Below are 22467 nucleotides of genomic sequence, written 5' to 3'. Positions count from 1 at the left end.
GACTACAACAGTGAATACACTCGAACATCTATATTTATGGTAAGTGTACACAACTGTACTATGTTCTTTGTGTTTCACTGTTGCAGTCATCACATTTGGGTAGATTCCCAAAGCTAAAGATGGGAGGAGGAATTTAGATAGTAGTAGGACTAGCTATAAGGCCCTGCACGACTGCAGTGGCAAAGCCAGTTCTGTATTTAGAGAAAATTGGCAAATGGTAATGCTTGGTGAAAGTATGTATGTACAGAACTCCAGGTAGCAGCTTCTAAAATGTCTCTGGTAGGGACACCTGTGAGAAAGGCTGTAGAGGTAGATACAGTCCTGGTTGAATGGGGTCTAATCCCTGTGGGATAGGTTTTCCATGGTGCTTATAGCAGAAATGAATGCAATGGCCTATCCATTTAGAAATGGTTTGCTTTGAAATAGCCTTCCCCTCTGCCCCTGCAACAAATGCCACCAGCAGTTGTTCAGATTTCCTTTGAAGTTTAGTCCTGTCCGAAAAGAATCTAAGTTGTCTGTGCACATCTAAGGAGTGCAGTATGCGTTCCCCTTTATTCTTTGGATTAGAAAAGAAGGTTGGCAAATAAATGGACTGATTAAGAGCCACACTGGATACCACCTTTGGCATGAAGGAGGGACTGGTCCTGAGGGACACCCTGTCTGCATGAAAGATGATGAAAGGCACCACTGTCATAAGGACCTGTAATTCAGATACTCTTCTTGCTGAATTGATTGCTAAAAAAAGTCTGTTTTCCAAGAAAATAATTTTAACTCTGCGCTTGCAGCTGGCTCAAAATGAGGAAGAGTGAGTTTTTCCAATACAAAGTTAAGGTCCCAGGCTGGATTTCGGACTCTCCTGGGTGGTCTTAAGTTTTTGGCCCCTCTGAGGAACTGCTTGAGGAGTGGATGAGAGAAGAGGGGTGGTTCTGTGTTGTAGTGAGCTGAAATGGCTGATGTGTGAATTTTGATGGAGGAAAAAGAAAGGCCCTTGTGAACCATCTCAGTTAAGTATTGAAGAATCTGAAGTAAGCTGGGTGCTGCTGTGCCCATCCGTGAGTTTGGTTCCAAGCACAGAATCTTTTCCATTTTTCAGCATAAGATTTTCTAGTACTAGGCCTCCTTGCCTCCAAAATGACATCCAACACTTGTTTACTGAGGGATGGTAACAGAGAGATTAGGTAGATTAGCCAGTCTGCCAGGTTCAGGGTTTGAAGCTGAGGGTGCAGAATCTGGCTCTACTGCTGTGACAGCAGGGTAGGGGTCTGAGGCAGGTGCTATGGAGCCAGCAATGACACACTGCGCAAGAGGGGGTACCAGTGTTGGCGTGGCCAGTCTGGTGCAATCAGTTTCATCCTTGGTTTGTCCAGTTTGATCTTTAGTAGTACTTTGGAGAGGACAGGCAGAGGAGGAAAGGCATAAACTGATAGATTTTTCCAGCTGAAGGACAGAGCATCCACATTCCAAGCTTGTTTGTGGGGGGGGACCTTGTGCAGAATTTGTCCAATTGGTAGTTCTGGGGGGATGCAAACAGGTCTAGATCTGGGCTTCCCCATTTGTTTATCAACATGTTGAAAGTCTTTGGTTCCAGTTTCCACTAGTGTGGGTCCATGAAATTTCTGCATAGTTCGTCTGCCAGTGTATTTAGTTTTCCTGGCAGGAATTGAGCCTGTAGATGCACTTGGTACCTCAAAGCTATGTTCCACAGAGCCATGGCTAGTCTGCAGAGGGTGTAAGAATGGGTACCCCCCTGCTTGTTTATGTACCACATAATAGTGGTGTTGTCCGTTTTTACCATTAATTGTCCTGGAAGAATGTGGTCCTTGAAGGCTGTCAGAGCATTCTGTACAGTTAACATTTTTTTGAATGATATGCAAGTGCATTTGACTTGGGTTCCATTTGCCCTGAATGCACTTCCCTGCCAGGTAAGCCCCCCATGTTGTTAGGGTATGGGCGGTAGGGGATAGAGTGAATGGTAGTCCCTTGTTTTGATGGCAGGCCTCTGCCCACCAAATGAACTCTAACCGTAGGTAAGGTATGATAGGAATCATTGCTTCTTGATCCTGAGAATGTTGACACCATAGGTTTTTTTAGATACCATTGTAGTTTCCTCATATGCAGTCTTGCATATGGAATTAGTAGAATGCAGGAGGCCATGAACCCAAAGGCTTGCAGTATTTGCCTTGCAGATAGCAGGGTTTTTGTGGCCATTAGTTTGAAGTAAGTTGTCAAATAAATTTGTTTCTCTGGCGGGAGGAAAGCCATCTGGGAAGTTGTGTTCAAGCTTGCTCCCAGGAATATAATTTGTTGACAGGGTACCAGACGTGATTTCTTTTTGTTTATGGTGCACCCCAGACAAGTTAGCACCTTTTCTACAAATGCCAGATGATTCAAAAGTATGTCCTGGTTTTCTGCCTGAATTAGACAATCATCCAGGTATGGGTATATTTGAATATTTCTTTGCCTGCAAAATGCACTGACTGGAGCTAGGTACTTTGTGAGTACCCTGGGCGCAGTAGATAAGCCAAAGGGCAGTGCAGAGAAATGATAGTGCACGTAGCCTGCTTTGAAGCGCAAGTATCTTCTGCAAGATTTCCTGACTGGGATGTGCAGGTAGGCTTCCTTTAAATCCAGTGCTGCCAACCAGACATCTTTGCCTAGCATAGGAAGCAACTGGTGAAGAGTTAGCATCTTGAATTTTGGAATCACCAAAAAGGTGTTTAAGATAGAAAGGTCCAGGACAGGACGCCATGAGTTGTCTTTTCTGGGTACCAGGAAAAGTCTTGAGTAGAAACCTTGTCCCTTTTCCTCTTCTGGTACAGTCTGAATAGCCTTTTTGCTTAAGAGAGAGAGAATACTTGCTTTTGAGCCTCTGCCCACTGATTTGGGGGTAGATCTGGCCAACCGTTTAGGGTTGGTAACGTGTGGAAGTGAAATCTGTATCCTTGGGAAACTATATTTAAAACCCATTTGTCCTGGGTAATGAGTTCCCAGTTTTTTTGCCTGCAGAGCAATCTTTCCCCCTAAAGGAGCAGTCAGTTGAGAAGTGCTTGGAAGTTTTAAAGTTAAGTAATTGACACAGTTTACCATGGGGGGGGGGCTTACTACTCCCTGATTTGGAAGTGGGAGCCCCCCACTGCTTAGTCCTGTGAGTAACCTGGGACTGGTGCCTGGATGTTCTGCTGGTTCTGGGTTTGGACTGAGAAGGCCTGGAAGAGACAGGAAGAGACCAATTTTTTGAAGGCCAATGCCTACTAAATCTTGGAGGCTATACTTGCAGGAAATCTTTAACAGTTTGCATAGTTTAGCTTTTGCCTCCATCTTTTTAAGCTCTTCTTCTGCTTTGTTGTCAAATAGGCGATACAGACATAAGGGAGCATGCAGCAATTTAGCTTTAACATGATCTGGCAAAGACTGCTCCTTAAGCCAAGCATGCCTTCTAAGTACAGACCCAGTGACAGCAGCCCTGCAAGATGCCTCTAGTGAATCAAAACCACATTGCAAAGTATGCTTTCCAACCTGTTCAGCATAATGCATTAAATCCTGTAAATCCTTATTTTCAGCACAGTCAGGAATCAACATAATTTTCTGTTTAAGCAATCCAATAATATGCTGATGATACTTTAACATATGAAAATGGTAGTTTAAGCCCCTAATGGCCAAAGTTGCAGAAGTGTATACTTTCTTACCCCATCTATCCAGCGCCCTGGAGTCTCTATCAGAGGAGGTAGGATTTTTGGCACTAGTAGCCTTAATGCCCCTGGGTCCCTGTGAAATGGTCTCAGGATCCACAGTAGGATTTTTAAAAAGGAACTTGTGAGAGTCAGGAATCCTGTAATATCTATCAGGTTTTCTGGGAGCAGGAGGTACAGAGTCAGGGGCCAAGCTAGATTCTGAAAAGGCATCATCAACAATGTCTAGTACAGCAGGGATAGCTGAAGGCCTGTGTTGAGGCAGGAGTAAGAAATCCCTAAGCCTCTTTTCAGAATCAGAGTAATCCTGGCTTTCCCAGTAAAAGTGCTCCCTAACAGTATGCAAGGTTTCACCAAAAGAGAAATCCTCTGGGGGGGGGGGGGGGAGCAGAGGAAATAGAGTCCTCTGCCTCAGAATCCTCATAAGTAGATAAGGGTAAATCCTGGTCATCAGAGGAGGCAGAAATTTCAGAATCCTGGTCGGAAGTATCATAAGCAAATGGAGTACTAGGGTCTCAGAGGGGGAAGGTTGGCTTCTCCTGATTAAAGTAATAAGAAAATCCCAAAAAGGGAAAGCATCCCTGATCAATACTAGCAAGAAACTTCGATCCCTCATAAAATCATCAAAGGCTAGCTTTGGGAAAAAAATTGCCAAAGACTCTAAAGATAATCACAAGGTGTTCTTTAGCTACGTCAAGAACCTGGGTGGCAACTCTCAGATCTGCTCTGAGCTGGTGCAAAATGGCACAAAATACACTGAACCCACTGACATTGCCAACATCCTGGCGGACAGGTTCAGTGCAAACTTTACCCCCCCCCCCAAAAGGGCCAGTGTCCATCCAAGAAGAATGCAGTCCCCCGAACATCACAGACGCACAGGTGAAAGCAGCCCTCTCCAAAGTAAAAAAACACAGCATCAATGGGACCGGATGGTATCCCAGGCTGAGTCTTACACGAGCTCCAAAATGAACTAAACCCTCACATAAATTCACTGTTCCAACTCAGCCTTACCACAGGTTATGTAACTAAAGAATGGCGTACAGCAACAGTGATCCCGCTCCACAAAGGTGGCACCACAACGGATCCTGGGAACTATCACCCTATATGCCTGTCTAGCCTGGTCTGCAGAGCTATGGAGCGCATCATCATGGATCTCATAAACAAAGACATTGGGAACCTCCAAACACTGGACCCTATCCAATTCGGCTTTGTTAAAGGCATATCTTGCTTCTTAAACCTAGTTGACTTCTTCAAAATAGTAACCAAAGCCATAGATGAGGGAAAGGTAGTCCACACAGCCTACCTGGACCTCGCAAAGGCCTTCGACACAATACCCCACTCTGGCATCATAAATAAGCTTACCAGCTTAAATATTAACCCATATGTCACAAGATGGGATGCAAACTGACTAGGGGATAGAACTCACATGGTCAGAGTCGCGGGTGCCATGTCTGACTCTAAACCGGTTACAAGTGGCATCCCACAGGGCTCAGTCCTGGGACCCCTCTTGTTCGGTATATACTTCTCTGAGGTACAGGCAGACGTGGGAGGACTGTGGCTTACCAAGTTCGCAGATGATTGCAAATTGGGGGCCATAATCGACTCGCTGGTTGACACAAGTATCCTCCAGAAGGGCCTTACTGAGACAGATACCTGGTGTCAGAACCATGGCCTCAAGCTAAATGCCAAAAAGGGCATAGTCATCCCCTTTGGAAAAAAACAAAGTGCCCACAAACTACCACATAGGAGGTAATCCACTAAGTACGGAAGTAGTAATTAGGGATCTGGGGACCCAAGTAGATAGTAACCTCTCCTTTGACAATCACATTACCAAAGTGGTTAGAAAAACCTTCTATATAGCTCACCTAATTGCAAAAGGGTTCACATCTAGATCAAGAGAGGTCATTGTGCCCCTTCTACTCATCGCTCATCAGGCCCATAATTGAGTACAATGCCCCATTTGGGATGTACCTTACCTGACACATGCAACAGCTGGAGAGACCTCAAAAATGCCTCACCAAGAGGATCGTGGGCCACAAACAGATAACCTATGCAGTTCGACTAAAGAAACTCCAGCTCTACTCAGTTACTTACCGCCTACTCAGAGGCGATCTCTGCCTGACGTACAAGGCCATGTCTAACCCAGAATTGTTGGACATGCTCCACCTCAAGAAAACCAAATCCATTAGAGCTACACGCTCCAGGGATTTAAACCTTAGCACAACAATAAATAGGACATGCTGGAGGGATAGATTCATATACCAAAGGCTTCCCTCGCTCTGGAATAGAATCCCAGTCCATGTTAAGCAGAGCCCCTCGCTGACCCTCTTCAAGAGAAATCTTGATGAGTGGATGGGAAATCGTAAACTTACTCCTGGGATCACTTCTATGGCCCTGCTGGACAGAGGCTCAGGAATCTAGTCTAAAAGGGAGGCGAAAGCCAACACATTCTGGCTAGACTTATAAATGCCCTAGAGCAGATAGCCTAGTACCTACCTATGAACCTATAAGGTCTTCAGCCATTCTTATTTGTTTTTTAGGCATACAGGCCTGACCATGCGGTCTGGGCATCTGTTTTCTAAGCACAGTTCGAGTTTTAGGCCTTCAAGAAGAAGATGGCGTTGGTTTAATATGCAGGTCAGTAGGCCTGAAAACACCCCTCAGAAGCCAGTGCCTGCACAGCGGCTCCGGACCCATCCAAGGTAGAGTCATCCACAGGCTCCACAGTTGAAGCATCTTGCGGCATACCGGACTCCGAATGGGTCTCAGTAGAGGCCTGCGAATCTGAAGTAGCGGGTATCAGGGGCTGCGAAAGCACCTGTGTACCGGCGAACTGGCTTAGGAGAAGCGTTGTCGGCAGCTTTGGACCTAGGCGGCCCGTTTCTGTCTTTACCTTTGCGTTTTTTCGGAATGTCGGTAGTCCAATGGCTTACCGAAGACATATCTGGATAATTAAACCGAGTACCAAAATATTTAGAAGCGTAAATATACAGACGACGAATAGTTAGTTGCTTAAATATGGCATAAAACCGACAGTGAGGTACGTCATGGTCAGGGCCTAGGCAAGGAATACAGTACGAATGAAAATCTTTGTGAGGTATTTGCTTTCCACTCGAAATACAATTACTGACTTTTACTGACATCAGTTAAGAGCAGGAAAAAGCTTCCCCAACGGGGTACTTAGCTTTAGTTGAATACTTCGGTTCTGAAACTCGAAAATGAAAATTTCAGGAGTCTGCCGACCGGCACTTGCAAACTGCTTCGAGCACTGCACGGCAAGAAAGACTAATGTAACGGCGCCGGCTGCATGCTTTATACACCTGATGTCAAGGAAGATGAGACAGCAACCGACGCAGGACCCAAAACTTTGATAATCAAGCCGACTGAGGGCTACTGCAAGCAGATAACCCAAATGTTATGACTGCAACAGTGAAACACGAAGAACATCTGTGAAACCCCAGTATATTATCTCTCTCACCCAGGAATCTCATGTGATGACCATACATGCTGGGGAGTAGAGTGAGATGACCCTAACAGCTTCTAGAGGGGAGCAGTCAGGCAGCCCTTCAGTGAAGAATTTGCATCCATTAAAGGGGTCACCCCTCCCAGAAGTGGTACTGTAGTGCAATGGCCAGGATGTGTGGAACCACAATGACTTGGGCCCCTTTTGATTCAAACTGTAAGATTTCTGGGGGTTCTCAGATCTAATTCCAATGGCAGAAAGCATCTTGCCACTCTGCTCACACTTCTGTATGTGCTCCTCGACAGTCAGACCAAACATCGTAGGAGCATTGAGAAACGACACCTTGAAGTTATATCAGCAAAATTCCATAAGCAGAGGCAGGTAATGAGTCTCATCTGGATGCCTGCTCCTGCAAATGCTTTGTGCTTGAGAAGCATGAAGAAGGTAGAAATGTTACACGTTACTCATGGCAGTCTCGCCTTGTTTCCTTGCACCCATCATAGGTTCATAGAAAAGTACTATGCTTACTGCCCTGTGGACCATTTTAAGCTTAGCCAGTTTCCCTTTTTGTCCTTGAAATGACCAATGCCATTTGGTTATAGATTGGCCTTACCCATCCCATGGCCGATAAATAGAAGTTATGTCCTTACCATAACGTTCCATGTGGAGTGTTCATCTCGCCTTTGTTCTTACACATGGGTTCGGAGCCGATCCTCGGCTCCGTGTCGGCCGCTTGCAAGCTCTGCATCGAGAAGAAGCTCGAGACAACCTAATACCCACAATCCCCCTCTGCCTTTACCTCAGATCTAGTTTGCAAGCAAACCAGCAGTCAGAGAGAGAAACACTCATGCCAATATCACATATGCACAGAAACTAAGAGTCTATATATATACATATATATATATATATATATATATATATATATATACATGTCAACCATATATACAACAACTGCAATGCAGAAGCAGACTGTCCCAGACCAGGCACCAAACTGAACGCTCTTCCTAAGGGTGGAGGGTGGGAATGTAAGAACAAAGGCGAGATGAACACTCCACATGGAACGTTATGGTAAGGACATAACTTCTATATGTGATAGTGTTCAATCTCGCCGTTTGTTCTTACACATGGGTAGCGCCCCTAGCTCCTTGTTCCTGAGGAACTCACGGAAGGACATTCTTGAGCACAGTGGAACCAAAGGTTGCCCTGTCCCTAGAAACCTTGTCTACCTTATAATGAGAAATGAATGTATGTGGTTTAGACCAAGTAGCAGCCGCACAAATAGCGTCTAGTGGTAGGCGAGCTGCATGAGCCAGGGATGTAGACACTGACCTTGTGGAATGTCCTTTGGGTTTGTGCAAAAGAGTTTGATCTGAAGAATCATAGACATAGATGATACAATCAGTTAACCACTTAGAAAGAGTTCTTTTAGTAACCGCTACTCCTTTTCTGTTATCAGCAAAGGCTACAAAAAGTTGATCAGATTTCCTGTGATCCTTTGTTCCATCCAAGTAAAACCTTAGTTGTCTGTGGATATCTAATTTGTGTAACATATACTCCATTTTATTGGAGTGATTTTTGAAGAAAGTGGGTAATTCAATGGACTGATTAATATTGTTAATAGAACAAACTTTAGGAAGGAAGGATGAATTAGTGCGAAGAGAAACTCTGTCAGAGTGAAAGATCAAATAAGGGTGTTTAATGGAGAGAGCTTGAAGTTCAGATACTCGCCTAGCGGATGTAATGGCTACCAAAAAGAGAGTCTTCCACGACAAAAATTTCAATGGGCAAGAGGAGGCTGGTTCAAAGGGGGCAGCATCAACTTAGATAATAATAAGTTTAGACTCCAAGGTGGCGTAGGAGATCTAATTGGTGGTCTAATATGAAAAGACCCTTTTAAAAAGGCTTTACAAAGTCTGTGGGCCATAACAGGAGCCCCACATTCTTCCACATGGAAATTAGAAATGGCAGCCAATTGAACTCTTAATGTGGCAGGAGAAGCACCCTGATGGAACAATTCTGTTAAAACTCTAATATTTTATTCAAAGGAGCTATAACAGGGTCCACTTGCTGTGTATTTGCCCAGAATACAAAGCGCTTCCATTTACTAGTATATGTTTTAGTAGTGGAAGCTTTATGAGAAGCCACTAATATATTCTGAACTGCAGGTGAAAGAAGATCAGACCTGGCTAAGTTGGGAATTGGAGCAGCCAAGCTGCTAGATGGAGGGACAAGAGCGAGGGGTGGGGAGCCCCTGACGAGTGAGTCAATAGATCTGGCTCTGGGTCCAGGATCCAGGGTCCCCGAATGCAGTGTGTCATGAGGAAGGGGAACCAAATTTGACGAGACCAGAATGGGGCAATGAGGATTATTGTCCTGTGTAGGTTGTTGGCTTTCTGGAGAAACTTTGTGATCAGGGGGAAGGGAGGAAATGCGTACAGGAGACCCGGGGGCCAATCGTGAATCAGTGCGTCCCTGGGGACTTCCCCTGGAGGGGTAATAGGGCAAAGTAGCTCCTGCATTTGGCGTTCATTGGAGACGCAAACAGATCGCAGGAAGGCTGGCCCCACGCGAAAAATCTTTTTCGCAACTGACTGTTTTAGGGACCACTCGTGCGGTAACAGTATTGCTCTGCTCAGCCTGTCGGCTATGACGTTGGATGACCCCGGGATGTGCGTTGCTATCAGAAAGCGACCCGTGGACTCCGCCCATTGCCAGATTCTCATGGCCTCTCTGCATAGCTGATAGGACTTGGTTCCCCCTTGCTTGTTTATGTACCAGACTACAGACATGTTGTCCATCTGAACTGCAATAGTTCCCAGAGGAAGAAGGGGAGCAAAGTGTTGCAACGCTAGAAACACTGCCCTCAACTCTAGAACACTGATGTGCAGATTGTACTCTAAATTGGTCCATTCGCCTTGGACTGTCTGTCCCTGAAAGATGCCCCCCCACCCTATCAGGGAAGCGTCCGTGGTCACCGTAGCTGTCGGTGTGGGTAGCACAAATGGTCTCCCCTTGGAAAAGTTGCAAGTCTGAAGCCACCAGTTTAGGTGTGATTTGCATGTGTTTGTTATAAGAATCTCGTGTGTCAGAGGTAGTTGCTGGAACGACCATTGTGCAAACAGTAGCCATTGTAGGACTCTCATGTGCAGTCTTCCCAAGGGTATTGCAATAAGAGAAGCTGACATGAGTCCCAAAACCTTCAGTACCAGTTTTGCTGGGGATTTCCTGGACAAAAGAAGAAGACGTATGTGAGTCTGAAGTGAAAGTATCCTTTCTGGAGGAAGTCTTAGAATTAACTGATGTGTATCTAATTCCGCTCCTATGAATAAGATATGCTGTGATGGCTATAGTAAGGATTTTCCGAAGTTTACGGAAATTCCGAGGTGAACACACAGTTGAAGAGTGTAGTCTCTGGCCTGAACTAGTTGACGCTGGGTGGTGGCAGAAAGCAGCCAGTCGTCCAGATACGGAAACACCTGGAATCCTAGGCGTCTCAAGTGAGACGCTACCACTGCCATGCATTTGGTGAAGACCCTGGGGGCTGAGGTCAGACCAAAGGGCAGGGCTCGAAACTGAAAGTGACTGGCACCCAGCCGGAAGCGCAAATGATCTCTGGATGCCCTGGCCATTTTGATGTGGTAGTATGCATCCTTCAGATCTATTGAGCACATCCAGTCGTCCTTCTGTAAGAATGGAAGGATCGATTGAAGCATGACCATTCGGAACTTTTCTTTCTTGACGAAGGTATTGAGGTCGCTTAGGTCCAGAATGGGCCTCCAGTCCCCTGTTTTCTTTGGAACTAAAAAGAACCTTGAGTAAGTTCCGAATCCTCTTTGGTCCGCTGGGACTGGTTGGATGACTTTTTTCTAGCAGCTTTGAAATTTCTATAGCTGCTGGCTCTCGCAGATGGGGCTGCACATCTGGGAGTCTTTTCTTTGGAATGGGATAGGATAGAAATGGTATATTGTAACCTCTGGTAACCACGCTTTTTACCCACTTGTCTGTAGTTATGTTTTGCCAGGCCTGAGGGTATAAAGCTAGCGACCCGACTGCCTCCAGAGCAGGACAGTCGGGCCTCCTCTCAGGAGTGCTGGAAAGGTTTACCAGGGAGTGTATCCCTGTCACCTTGATTCTGCCGACCCCCTCTGCCGCCAGGGCGGCGTCTTCCACCTCTGCCCCCTCCTCTGCCTCTAGAAGGGGCATCACCCTGTGTGCCTGGGAAAGATCCTTGTGGTTTTCAAACCACATTTTTCCACGACATTGCTCTTTGGGGTACGGTCTGGATGGGGTGGAAAAACGGACTCCGACAGCAGACAGAGTCTTTCCCTCCTGCTCACACCGGGTAAGGGTCTCCTTTACTTTGGGGCCAAAAAGAGTGGCACCGTCAAATGGGGCGTTAGTAAAGGAAGACTTGAAGGCTTCCGTAAATGAACATAAGCGCATCCAGGATTGTCTGCGAAGAGCAATCGCTGAAGCTGCTGCCCTACTCGAACCTTCGGCTGCGTAAGAGATCAGCCTCATGAACGAGTTCACAATGGATGTAAGGGTATTAAGTTGCGCTGTCACTTTCTCTGAGACAGCAGCATCTGTAGTACCCTGGAGGGTATCTCCCAACTCTTTGACTAGATCCCTCTGTAGTCGTGTAAAGTGGGTCAAATAGTTCAGGGATCGCATGGAAAAAGCCGCTGAACTAAAAATGCGCTTCCCATACCTGTCCATCGTCCTAGAATCTTTATTTGGGGATGGACAGATGAGGAAGATTCCGACATCTCCTTTTCGTGGCCGCTGCCACCACCATAGCGTCCACTGGAACTCCTTTGTCAAGTAAGCCTTGTCCTGGGGTGCAGTGATATACTTATTAGGCTTCCTAGGGACTGGTTCCACTGTGTCAGGAGCCTCCGCCCTTCGAGCAATAAGTTCCATTAATTCATCAAGGGCGGAGTAACCCAGGAGGAGGAAGGGCGAGCACCAAATGCCTTCAGCAAGACTGACTCATCCTCAGAAGGGGAAAGGGACTGCCAGTCACCTCTCTGTTTCAGGATCTCCAATATGTCAGAAAAGAGACATCTTCTGAAGGTGACTTAGGGGACACTTCTGACTCATCCAAGTCAGTATCGGATGTCAAAGATTCTTGTGGAGAATCTAAGTGTCTCCTCTTACACAATCTTTTCCTAGGAACTTCTTCGGGGAGCATCCGAAGAAGCCTCCGAGGAAGAGGGGCACCCTCCAGGGGTGGCTGAGACACCGTGCTCGACGCTTGGATGTAGCCGTGGGTGCAGAGGAGGATAACGGCCCTTTATGGGGAGGAGAGGTTGCTTCTACTGATGTGGTTGTCTGGGTAGACAACACCTTCCTCATGAGATCGAAGGCCCCCGGGTCCCGAGTCGAAGAATCTCCCAGTTCCGAAGAAATGGGAAGAATCCCCGAGACAGGCACCGAAGGCATCGACCCCGAGGACGGAGCTGAATCGATCCGCGCCGAGGCCCCGAGGGGAAGAGTCGGAACCGAAATGTCGGTTCGACTCTCAGCCCCGGAACCAAGGACAGATCGTCGGCTCCGAGACTCCGGTACCGGATCCGACGGAGTCGAGGTGAGAGGAACAGACTGAGAAAGAGACGGTTCTGGACCCGAGGGCTCCACAATCAGAAGATCAACCTCTTCCGGCTCCAAAGACTGGACAGGTCTCGGAGGAGGAATGGATGGAGACAATGGGAGGCCTTCAAGTTTCGACACCAACTGGGTGGAAACCGAAATAAGTTTGGATAGGGCCGAATGCTCCAATAACTTCTGCACCACACGATCCACATCGACATCGGAGAGCTTAGAAGAAGAACGGGTCGAAGGAACCGAAGACGGAGCCGACCTCAATAGAGTCGAGGGAGGGAGCTCCATCACCGGTTCCAAGACTCGAGAACTGACAACAGTTGAACACTCGGCCCCGAAGTCTGTGGAACCGGTGATCTAACTTTACTCGAAGAGCTCGGAGCCGATGACTTGGGCTCCGACGTCTTCGATTCCTTCGAGGATTTGGATGCCTGGTCTGAAGCATCCAGAGCCTCCTGAAAGGAAGGTTTTAATAACCCCCTGTCCATGAGTTTCCTGCGCCTATCTGTCATGACCCTCCCACTAAAAGAGTGACAAATTGAACAGTCCTCTTGTAAGTGGAGAGGGCCAAGGCAGTAGACACAGGAACTATGGTTGTCAGTAACTGACATTTTTTGGCCACACTGGCAACGTTTAAAACCTGATTTAATTTTCTCAGACATCTTAAAGAAGAAACAGGTAAGAGAAAAAAGGTCAAGTCCAGTAGAGAGACAAATCCAGTAAAAAGTCGAATCCGATATATAAGTCAGTCCGTTGTCAAATTCAAGTAAGGTGGAAGGCCCGAAAAACTCTAACAAGTTTAAATAAACTTAACGGTACCGAGTATTTCTACCTTACCACACACACATACACTATGTCACCAAAAAGTACTTTTAGAATAATTTTTTCTCAAAAAATAACAATAATAAAGTTATTTCTTATCTGAAGTTGCTCGAGCTAGATCCCAGTGATGCGAACGCAGCAGCGGCAAACTAGATCTGAGGTAAAGGCAGAGGGGGATTGTGGGTATTAGGTTGTCTCGAGCTTCTTCTCGATGCAGAGCTTGCAAGCGGCCGACACAGAGCCGAGGATCGGCTCCGAACCCATGTGTAAGAACAAACGGCGAGATTGAACACTATCACATCTATATATTACCCCTAATGAGAGTAACTGGGATCATACTACAGATATTTTCAGGGGACTTATGCTTGGGATAAAGCATTTAAGAGTGGCATCTGTCCAGTAGTAGTACAGGGGGCAGTCTTTTGGTAGATTTTCTGCCTTCCATCCACACATCTAAGCTGCATTTGAAAATGGACAGGGATGAACTTTGTTTTATGTGGATGGGGAGTCTGTTCCACAGCAGCAGTATCTTCTGGGAAATATACCTGTCCCTCCAAATGTCATGGAGAGACTTTTTAGACAATCCAACAATGGTTTGACCAGGTCTCTCTGAAACCTGTTCATATGTGTGGTGTAGGTTACAGACCTAATTGCAAAGGTGTCTGAAGCATGTGTCTGCTTCCCTTACCTGCCCATGGCCCTAGTTTCCCTGTTGGGCAAATGAACCATGTCTGTGTCCTCTGTAGGCTCTTTTTTTGTGGTAGCTGACACAATGATAGAAAATCTTAAGGGACATTTTGCCCAGTGTTGCCCATCTTTGGAAAGTTTCAAAATTTTACCTGGCTTCCTTGGCATTGGTTTGCAGAAATCAGGTTCCTATCATGCTGCTCTCCAGACAGAGAAATCAATTAAAGAACCTGCCAGGGGATCGCAAAGGAAGTATAGCGTGTCAAGATACAAGCCTCAGACAGGTGACAGACTCTGCATGGGGGTGGATTTTAATGTGCCTCCTCTTGCGTGTCCTCTTCTTAGGACCACTGCAGGATGAATGGTCCAAGCCCACACAGGACTAAGTCAGCATCTGGGCAGAATGTTTTAAGCCTAAGGCTCAACTCTGACCTGCAGATGTGAACCTGTACTAAGGAGGAATCAAATTAGTGTTCATGTGCGGAACTGACACCAGGGGAACCCAATATTCAGTTCGCTGAGGAAAAGCCAACATCCTCTTAATAACCAAGCCAACATCCTCTTCATAACCTCAAAAACCATTACAACTTCTGACAGATCTACGGACCTCATCTGGTGCCAAGAACTATCCTCCAAAGAAAGGTATGGCTCGTAACGAATGAGGGAATACTTACCCAAAAAGAAAAGACAGCTTTAAGGAGGCGACTGGCACACCGGCCTTGAAAGTTGAAGTCTTGGGACACTGAAAATGGGGTCATCCAAGACAGCTTTATAGATGGCATAAAGAACTCAAGCTAGGTCAAAGGGTCAGAGTCGCTCTTGGGTCCGACAGTCTTGGAGTTAAGTGGGACAGAATTAACCCCTCTGGTGTCAAAGTAAGGATACTGGTCAGCACTGACCCTATAGGTTCCAGGATGGACATCTGCTCCAACACTACTGATGCGGAGACATGGACCAGAGAAGAAGCCAACACTGGGGATGTTGGGCCTCTGTTCTACCCTTGCTGCCAAAGGGGAAAGGATACCCATTTCAATTTGAGTCTTTCAAAAGCCTCTGCATCATACAGTCCAACTTCATTCCCAAAACACTCACTTTTAAAGGACCTGAAAGATCTTAGGGAGGAAGCAGAGGGCTATGAGAGAGTCAGGCAAGATTGTTAGACAAGTAGGTGGACCTTCTTTTTTTTGCTAACTTACATTTCTTTTTTACTATAGAAATAGAGTGCTGGTGCACAGGATGTTTTGCTCTTTACCACTGTTTCCAAGACTTATTTCTATTTTTAGTAAGGCTTTCACTGATGAGGTGATCATGGGCACGGTTGTCCAATAAGCCTTATTTTATTTTGGGGAAGTTTTTTTCTAGCACAATTTAACAACTAAGTTGAAGTAATGGAGAACAGAGATTGGAGTGTCTGAGCTGTATACAAGGAACCAGTCAGCTTGCTCTTTGTCAGAGATGACACTGTCCTTTTTAGCTTCTAAAAATGAGCAAATAGTCAATATAATGAGGGGAGTTAGAGATCAAAACTTACAGTGGCCATTATAGGAATGTGATCACTTAGGTTGTGCAGAGTGTAGATGGGTTTCATATGCTGTGGGATCTTTGTTACTAACAATTTCAGCAAGAAAATATGTCGAGATGAGGGGTTTGGTCTGGCAGAGGATGTAACTAAGTCAGCAAGATTATTGTGAGGTAAAAAAGTTACTGATTTGTGGCTGTTTAAGTTAGAGCATATCTAAACTGAAGTCTCCAGTGATTATAACTTTGTACCGTTATAACAATTTAAAAAATTCTAAATTGTTTCTTTGAAATACTTATGCTTGGAAGGGGTATACAGGGGTGATATAATGTTTGATGTGGCCTTTTACGGTGACAGAGGCAAACAGATAATTGAGGGGACTAGTTTTGGTTTATTAGACAGGATGAAAGTTTTATCTTTTTTCAATGTGTAACACTGCTCTTCCTCCAACTTTAGGACTTAGTTAAGTAAGTTGTGTAGCTGTCACAGATCACAGTTGAGGGCCATAATCTTTCTTTAGTTAGGTTTCTGTTATTATTTGTATGGCGTAGTGGTAGCATTGTTGCCTCACAGCAAGAGGTTCTCTGGTTCGATTCTCAGCTGGGGTGCCTTCTGTGCAGAGTCTGCATGTCCTCCCTGCATTCGAGTAGGTTTCCTCTGGGTGCTCTGGTTTCCTCCCACGTTACAAAGACATGCATCTGGAGCATTTCTCCCCAGGCCTCCACTGAAAATTGGCTTGTTCCAAGTCGGACTTTCCCGGTTAACAAATGCAAAATAAATAAATAAATTACGAATATGTAAGGGCTGTGTTTGTCCAGGCTTCAAGAACATCAACTTTGTTTCTAATGGTCTGACAGCTTAATGTGGCTGTTTGAATTTAAAATTGGTTTGGAGAGATGGGATGGAAGAGTTTACTGTACTGGAGTATAACAGAAAAACTGACACAGGGTTGGGCTATGCAAATGTAAGGTCAGGACTTAGTTGAACAATCCAAGGCAATGAAAAGCTTGAGAATAATTATTTAACAGAAAGATGAACGCTTTTTTCTTCTACTTTTGAATGAAAGTGACACGTTTTGACAGCAGTTTAACTTTAGTTAAATGCTGCTGACTGTTTAGGATGCAGCAGTTGACAGTTTTAGAAAGCAGATTGGGGCACGGACAAATTTTAATATGGTAAGGAGTGGTAAAGGCTGAAATGATTAGGTAGGAGGCTACAAGTTTGTTACTACAGTGCACCAGTGGTTTGCTGTGAGAACAGTAATACCTGAAAAATTAAGGTAATGACTGGTGCCGTTAGAGTTTGGAGGATTTATTTTCTAAGCATTTCTCTCTTGTTTACTTACCATCTAGACACCTCAGTGAGCATTAATACCAGTCAATCTGAAGCATGACCTTTGTCGGACACTCAGAACAGCTCTTCTTCCAGACATTACAAAAAATTATTCTATCACTTAGTCCATTACATCCCCAAGATGGCCCATAAACAAGCTCTATGTAGGCTGCAGTACCATTTCCAGTCTTACTGGCCAGTGACCGTGCTTCTTCAAGTTTACCTTCTAGTTCTGAGGCCTGAATTCCTCCCTTTATTTGATGAGTTACTCCCCCCTCTTGTTTTCCACGCTTTTGTTAGAATGGCCAAGCATCTGTCTTCCACTAGCAACTATGCAGAAGCCTGAAACAGTACTCCTCCTCTGCAGTGGTGAATACAGGAATTTGCCAAGCAAGAACTATACTGAGGCCTGAAAAGGGATCACATGAATGGTGCAGTCATAGTCCTACATAAGGTCATGTGGATGTGGGTAAGGATCTTACGGGTCTATATTAGAACACCGAACTTTCAAAATTTCGAGTGTTCTAATATCGAACCCTAGTAATCGAAAATTTAAAACATTGAACATACAGAACAGCAAATTTTTTCCTAGGGAAAAAATTCTCTGTTCCAAAACACATACAACACAAGCACACCAAACAAACAGCAATCCACACACATACACCTTAACCCTACACTAAACTATACATACACCACTAACTATACACTTACCTTAACCCAAACCCTAACCCTAAGGTCCGTCACTATCGCACAGTCAACCTCACCCGCACCCTAACCCGCCCTAACCCTCACGTCCGCACAATCGCACACTTACCTGACCCGCGCCCTAACCCTAACACACCTAAACCATCCTAACCCTCACGTCCACACAATTGCACACTTACCTGAACCCCACCCGTAACTTTCCACCACAGCGCTGAAAATACCAAAAGCAACAGAAACGGACAATTAAATTCTTTCCGTAGGAAAAAAATTTGTTTTTCTGTTTCTTCAATATTTTCAGCATTTGCTGAAAACGGGTCGATATTAGAACACTCGAAATTTTGAATGTTCAGTGTTCTAATATAGACCCGGTTCTTACTACATAAAGGGCACAGACACTATATCAAAGTGCTACTAAATAAATCATTTAAATGTGAACACTACATAAATAAAAGAAAATGGGCAATAAGCTTTACAAGTGTTTAAGTCTCGAATGTAGAACTAGTAAAAGAATGACATATGGTTCAACTATGTGTATGGCTTATTTCAAAGCCTTTAGAAAGAATTCTTACTTGAAAGGGTAGCTTAGTTTGTTTTCTCCACTGAGGAATTAGTACTATGTTCACTTATTCCCATACATAATTTTCTGATGTTTACATTAATACTAGCAAATGTATATGGGAGTGCATGGAGACACACATGGATGCATGCAGTCTGCAAATTACTGGCAAGCATACTATAAAATATACAAATCTGTACAAATTTACTATAAAACAAAACATTTTAAATGGAAGAAGTGATAGCTTGAGTGAACTGGAAAGTGTTACAGAATTCCCGCATTGCGTCAGTTTCTTCACAGTTCCCTCCCTTAAATAACAGCAAAAGCTGCCAAATTTAAGGTAAAGAGCACTGGACATTAATCAACTGATCCAGTACAAATTCAAAATGTGCACATCCGCAGACACATTCATGCACAATGCTTCTCTACAATTGTCTTTATGCATGAATCAATTTTTAACAGTCAATGGACTACAAATATTGGGCATGTGTCTATGGGGAAGAAACTTAAACTTTAAATTGTACCACATGTAGAAACAGCACAATATGATTATATGCCCACAATAAAGAAAGACAACTGAAGGGGAATGCTTGCTGTTCCAAACCTGTGTGTTCAATAACACTCTTATATAATTTGCAGGGAAATATGCTAGGGCAAGGACTGTTTTCCTTAATGGTAGTGGCCAACTGAACAGAAAGCGTATATGACACATGCATTAAGCTCTAGGAATCATTGAGGAATGGGTTTCAAGTCCACCAGCATTTGGGGCTGCACTTTGTTAAACTGGGAAACCAGAATTTGTACAGAAAACTAACATAAAAATGGGATGAGTGAGAGGTATGAGTACAGTACACAGAAGAGTCAAACGTACTATGTTCTCCATCTTCTGCAAAGCATGCACTTTTGGCTATCCAGAGTTCACCTTCTACTTTGTACCATGAGCTAATGCAAGTTGGATCACTAAGTCAAGACAAAGCTGTTTGGTGTGTTTCCTCCAATGTTTTACAGTTCAGGCCACGGGAATGTTAGGAAAGGCTTGAGAGGCAAAACGAAGGGTAGGGTTGCAGGTGTCAAGACTTTTAGCTAAATCTGCCCTTGCTTTGTTTACGTGAAGGATAAACAACCAAAAAAGGAAGAAAAAAAAAATCTCAAAACATAAAATGACAACACAACAGTCAACAGTTAAAAATGTGCAGATAAAACAATGAGTGCCTGTTTTAAAAAAGATATACCAAAAACACATCTAGGAAATCAGAAACCCCATATGAGCCCCAGACAATTACAGTGATGCTAACTTAAAATCCCAAATATGCTGTGAAGGTGAAACACTAATATTCTGCACTATACCCGCTGAGTGATTACAGAGTAGAAAAATAAAAAAACGCCAACATTCCTTCATCATGTGCTAATGAAAAATTTATACATGTATCAAAATACCATAAAAAGAAAACAGAATGCACAAATGTGATTTGGCAACATTTAAAAAGTACCTGAATAAGGTGGTATATCACAAAGTTTCCAATCCCAGATTTCCTCCACTCAGGATGGACAAAAAGGAATGAAATGTAAGCTTCGCTGTATTTGACATCTGGTACCATAAAACCAAAGCCAATTATGACTTTTTTGTAAAGGACTACAACACTGAAATCTGGATACTGCAAGCATTCAGATAAGTCGATTCCTAAAAGGAATATGCACATTTTACTTAAGACAATCCATAGTGTATCAGATTACTCATAGTATCAACACTTGCTGCATTACCTATTTTTGCAATAAATGAAAACAGCACTTTCTCGTCACTAGAATTTGGGGTAAAGAAAGCAGCTCCATTGGGCTGATGCACTAAAATAAATATCACCTAGTACTTAAAAAAAAAAAAAAAAAAAAAAACAGAAGAATTTACCACCTTTTAAGGGTACCTATAAAATGCATCAATCCCTACACAAACTACCTTTTAGGCATAAAGCCATTTTTTGCTACTGCTTTTAAAATTAACAGAAATATACTCATATCAGTTAAACTGTGTGTTAAACCTCTGCAGTAGGTTAATGTTTGGAATATCTTCAACAATTTTCAGCTTAACTACAAATGACTACAGATATACACACATCCTCCTGGTGCATATGCCATGGCATCGCGTTAGGCTGGGTCAGTAAGTCCAACACTGGCATACCACAGTCTGACCACCATCCTTTGAGCAAACACAACCTTTAAAGACATGACAAAAGATACAAGTATACATGTATAATACACCTGCTCAACATACAGATACGTCCAATTGTAGCTGCTAGATGGAGGACCCATCTATGCAAGGACAGCAGGATGTTAAACACCCACTGGACGAGTTCTCTCGCTCTAGCAGTTCTATACATGGGAGACTATGGCACTGTGTTCACTGTTGTGAAGGATTCCATTTGGTACAGCTGAACCATCCTAAGGGGTTTGGGTTGAAGAAAGGCCAAAAGATGAGACGTCTGAAGGTCAAATCCTGTAACAAAGTGCCAAAGGAAATGCAACTCCTGGAGTTACAGTCCACGCCATAATGCTTGATGAATGTGTAAAGCAAAGGCAAAGTGATCACAGCATAAATATTGTCAGTGGGGACATTCTAGAAACCAGACACATTGGCTGAATCAGTGCAAAACGATTTTTAAGCCCAAATTCATCTGGCCTAACCTCATTCAAAGATGACAAGGTTCAGTTAAGCTCTCTGAACACACGCCAGCTTAATTTCTGTACTTACATATTAAGAATATATACAAAAGTGGAAAAAAAAAAAAGACTTGCATTGATTTCCCAATGATGCCAATGAGGTCATTTCAGCTAAGGGAATCTAATTACCAAGACATGAGGTCTTTGATCTGCTCTCAGCCAGTGATTGATTAACAAACAAAAAACTCCAGCAATCGACAGCAGGAAGAAAAATTGGCATTAACTCCATACAATAAAGAAACAGAACGGGTTGTATTAGCACGTTCTCTCTTTTAATCAAACTAGAACTTCATATATATTGCTGGATTATATATTATCTACATATACTCACCACACACACACACACACACACACACACACACACACACACACACACACACACACACACACACACACACACACACCAGAGATTGAGGATGATTATTAACTTGACTTTATCCATGTGCAAAATTGCTGCAAAGGGCAGGACTAAACTGTTAATGTCAGTAAGACTGTCCAAATCAAACACCATAATCAAAATTTTTTAAGTACTTGAACCCTCACACTCTTCAAGGTCCTAAAACAAATTTAAACTACTCCCAGTATACAGGTTAGGCAAAAAAAAAAAAAGATTTTAAATTACCGTATTATTAAACGTGATGTGTGGTGAAAATATCAAGGGTTTACATTCTAAAAATAAAAAACTCTGTCAGTTTCATTATGCTGCATGCCATTCTGCATAGTCTTCATTTAATGCTGAGTTTGTTCACTTCAGTCACAACCGTTGATGCTATCTGAACCTTTACTTTGTTGTGTTAGTGATACTGTTAAAACTGGAAAATGTTCTCCTGAACTACAGGATTTAACTGTGACCTCAATTAAATGCAGTTATTTCTTTAGATTTACAGTGAGATCTGCTTCTCTCCATTCAGTGATTGTACATATGTGGCGTCTGCTACAGGCTGATAGTGTAAGTACTTATTGCTCTGTAGAACACATGGCTGCTGCAACAGTGCATGTGGTCTGTCCTGGATCTCAATTTATACTTTTACATTACATTTGCATGAGAGCAGAAGGTGACAGTAAGTGTTTCCAGTCTGCTTTTCTAGTAAGCCCATTAAGTGAACCTAACATTTTACCTCCTCTTTCTCGATCTTTCCATCATTTCCCTCTCTGTCCCCTGCCCTGGTGAATACCTCTGTGGATTCCTTTTCAGTCACTTATGGACCCACAACCTATTCTGTGAAAAAAATACATGAGATCTAGGGCGTAACTAGTCTTCATATGACAAACACAAGCAAGGAGTGAAAAAACATTCTTCCCAAAAAAAAAAAAAAAAAAAAATGATATTAGGACTCGGTAGTGCTGGACTGTGCCAATAAGCTGCAATAAGTACTAA

The 22467-nt window shown here is 43.8% G+C and overlaps 1 protein-coding gene across 2 annotated transcripts in view; it reads right to left on the bottom strand.

The window, feature by feature from the left end:
• The window catches only part of KAT14 (lysine acetyltransferase 14), a gene marked incomplete in the record, with an annotated part of 1940697 nt that overhangs the window by 184570 nt on the left and 1733660 nt on the right, over positions 1-22467 (bottom strand). For both annotated transcript variants that reach the window (XM_044056925.1, XM_044056915.1), the window contains 1 exon segment: positions 19868-20058. In XM_044056925.1, coding sequence (XP_043912860.1) covers positions 19868-20058 — 191 coding nt within the window.

The sequence above is a fragment of the Protopterus annectens genome, chromosome 1.part2 (genome assembly GCF_019279795.1).
Source record: "Protopterus annectens isolate FY-2018-M chromosome 1.part2, PAN1.0, whole genome shotgun sequence".
Taxonomy (NCBI): Eukaryota; Metazoa; Chordata; order Ceratodontiformes; family Protopteridae; genus Protopterus; species Protopterus annectens.
The sequence above is the reverse complement of the archived record's forward strand: the minus strand, read 5'-3'. Positions and strand labels throughout refer to the sequence as shown.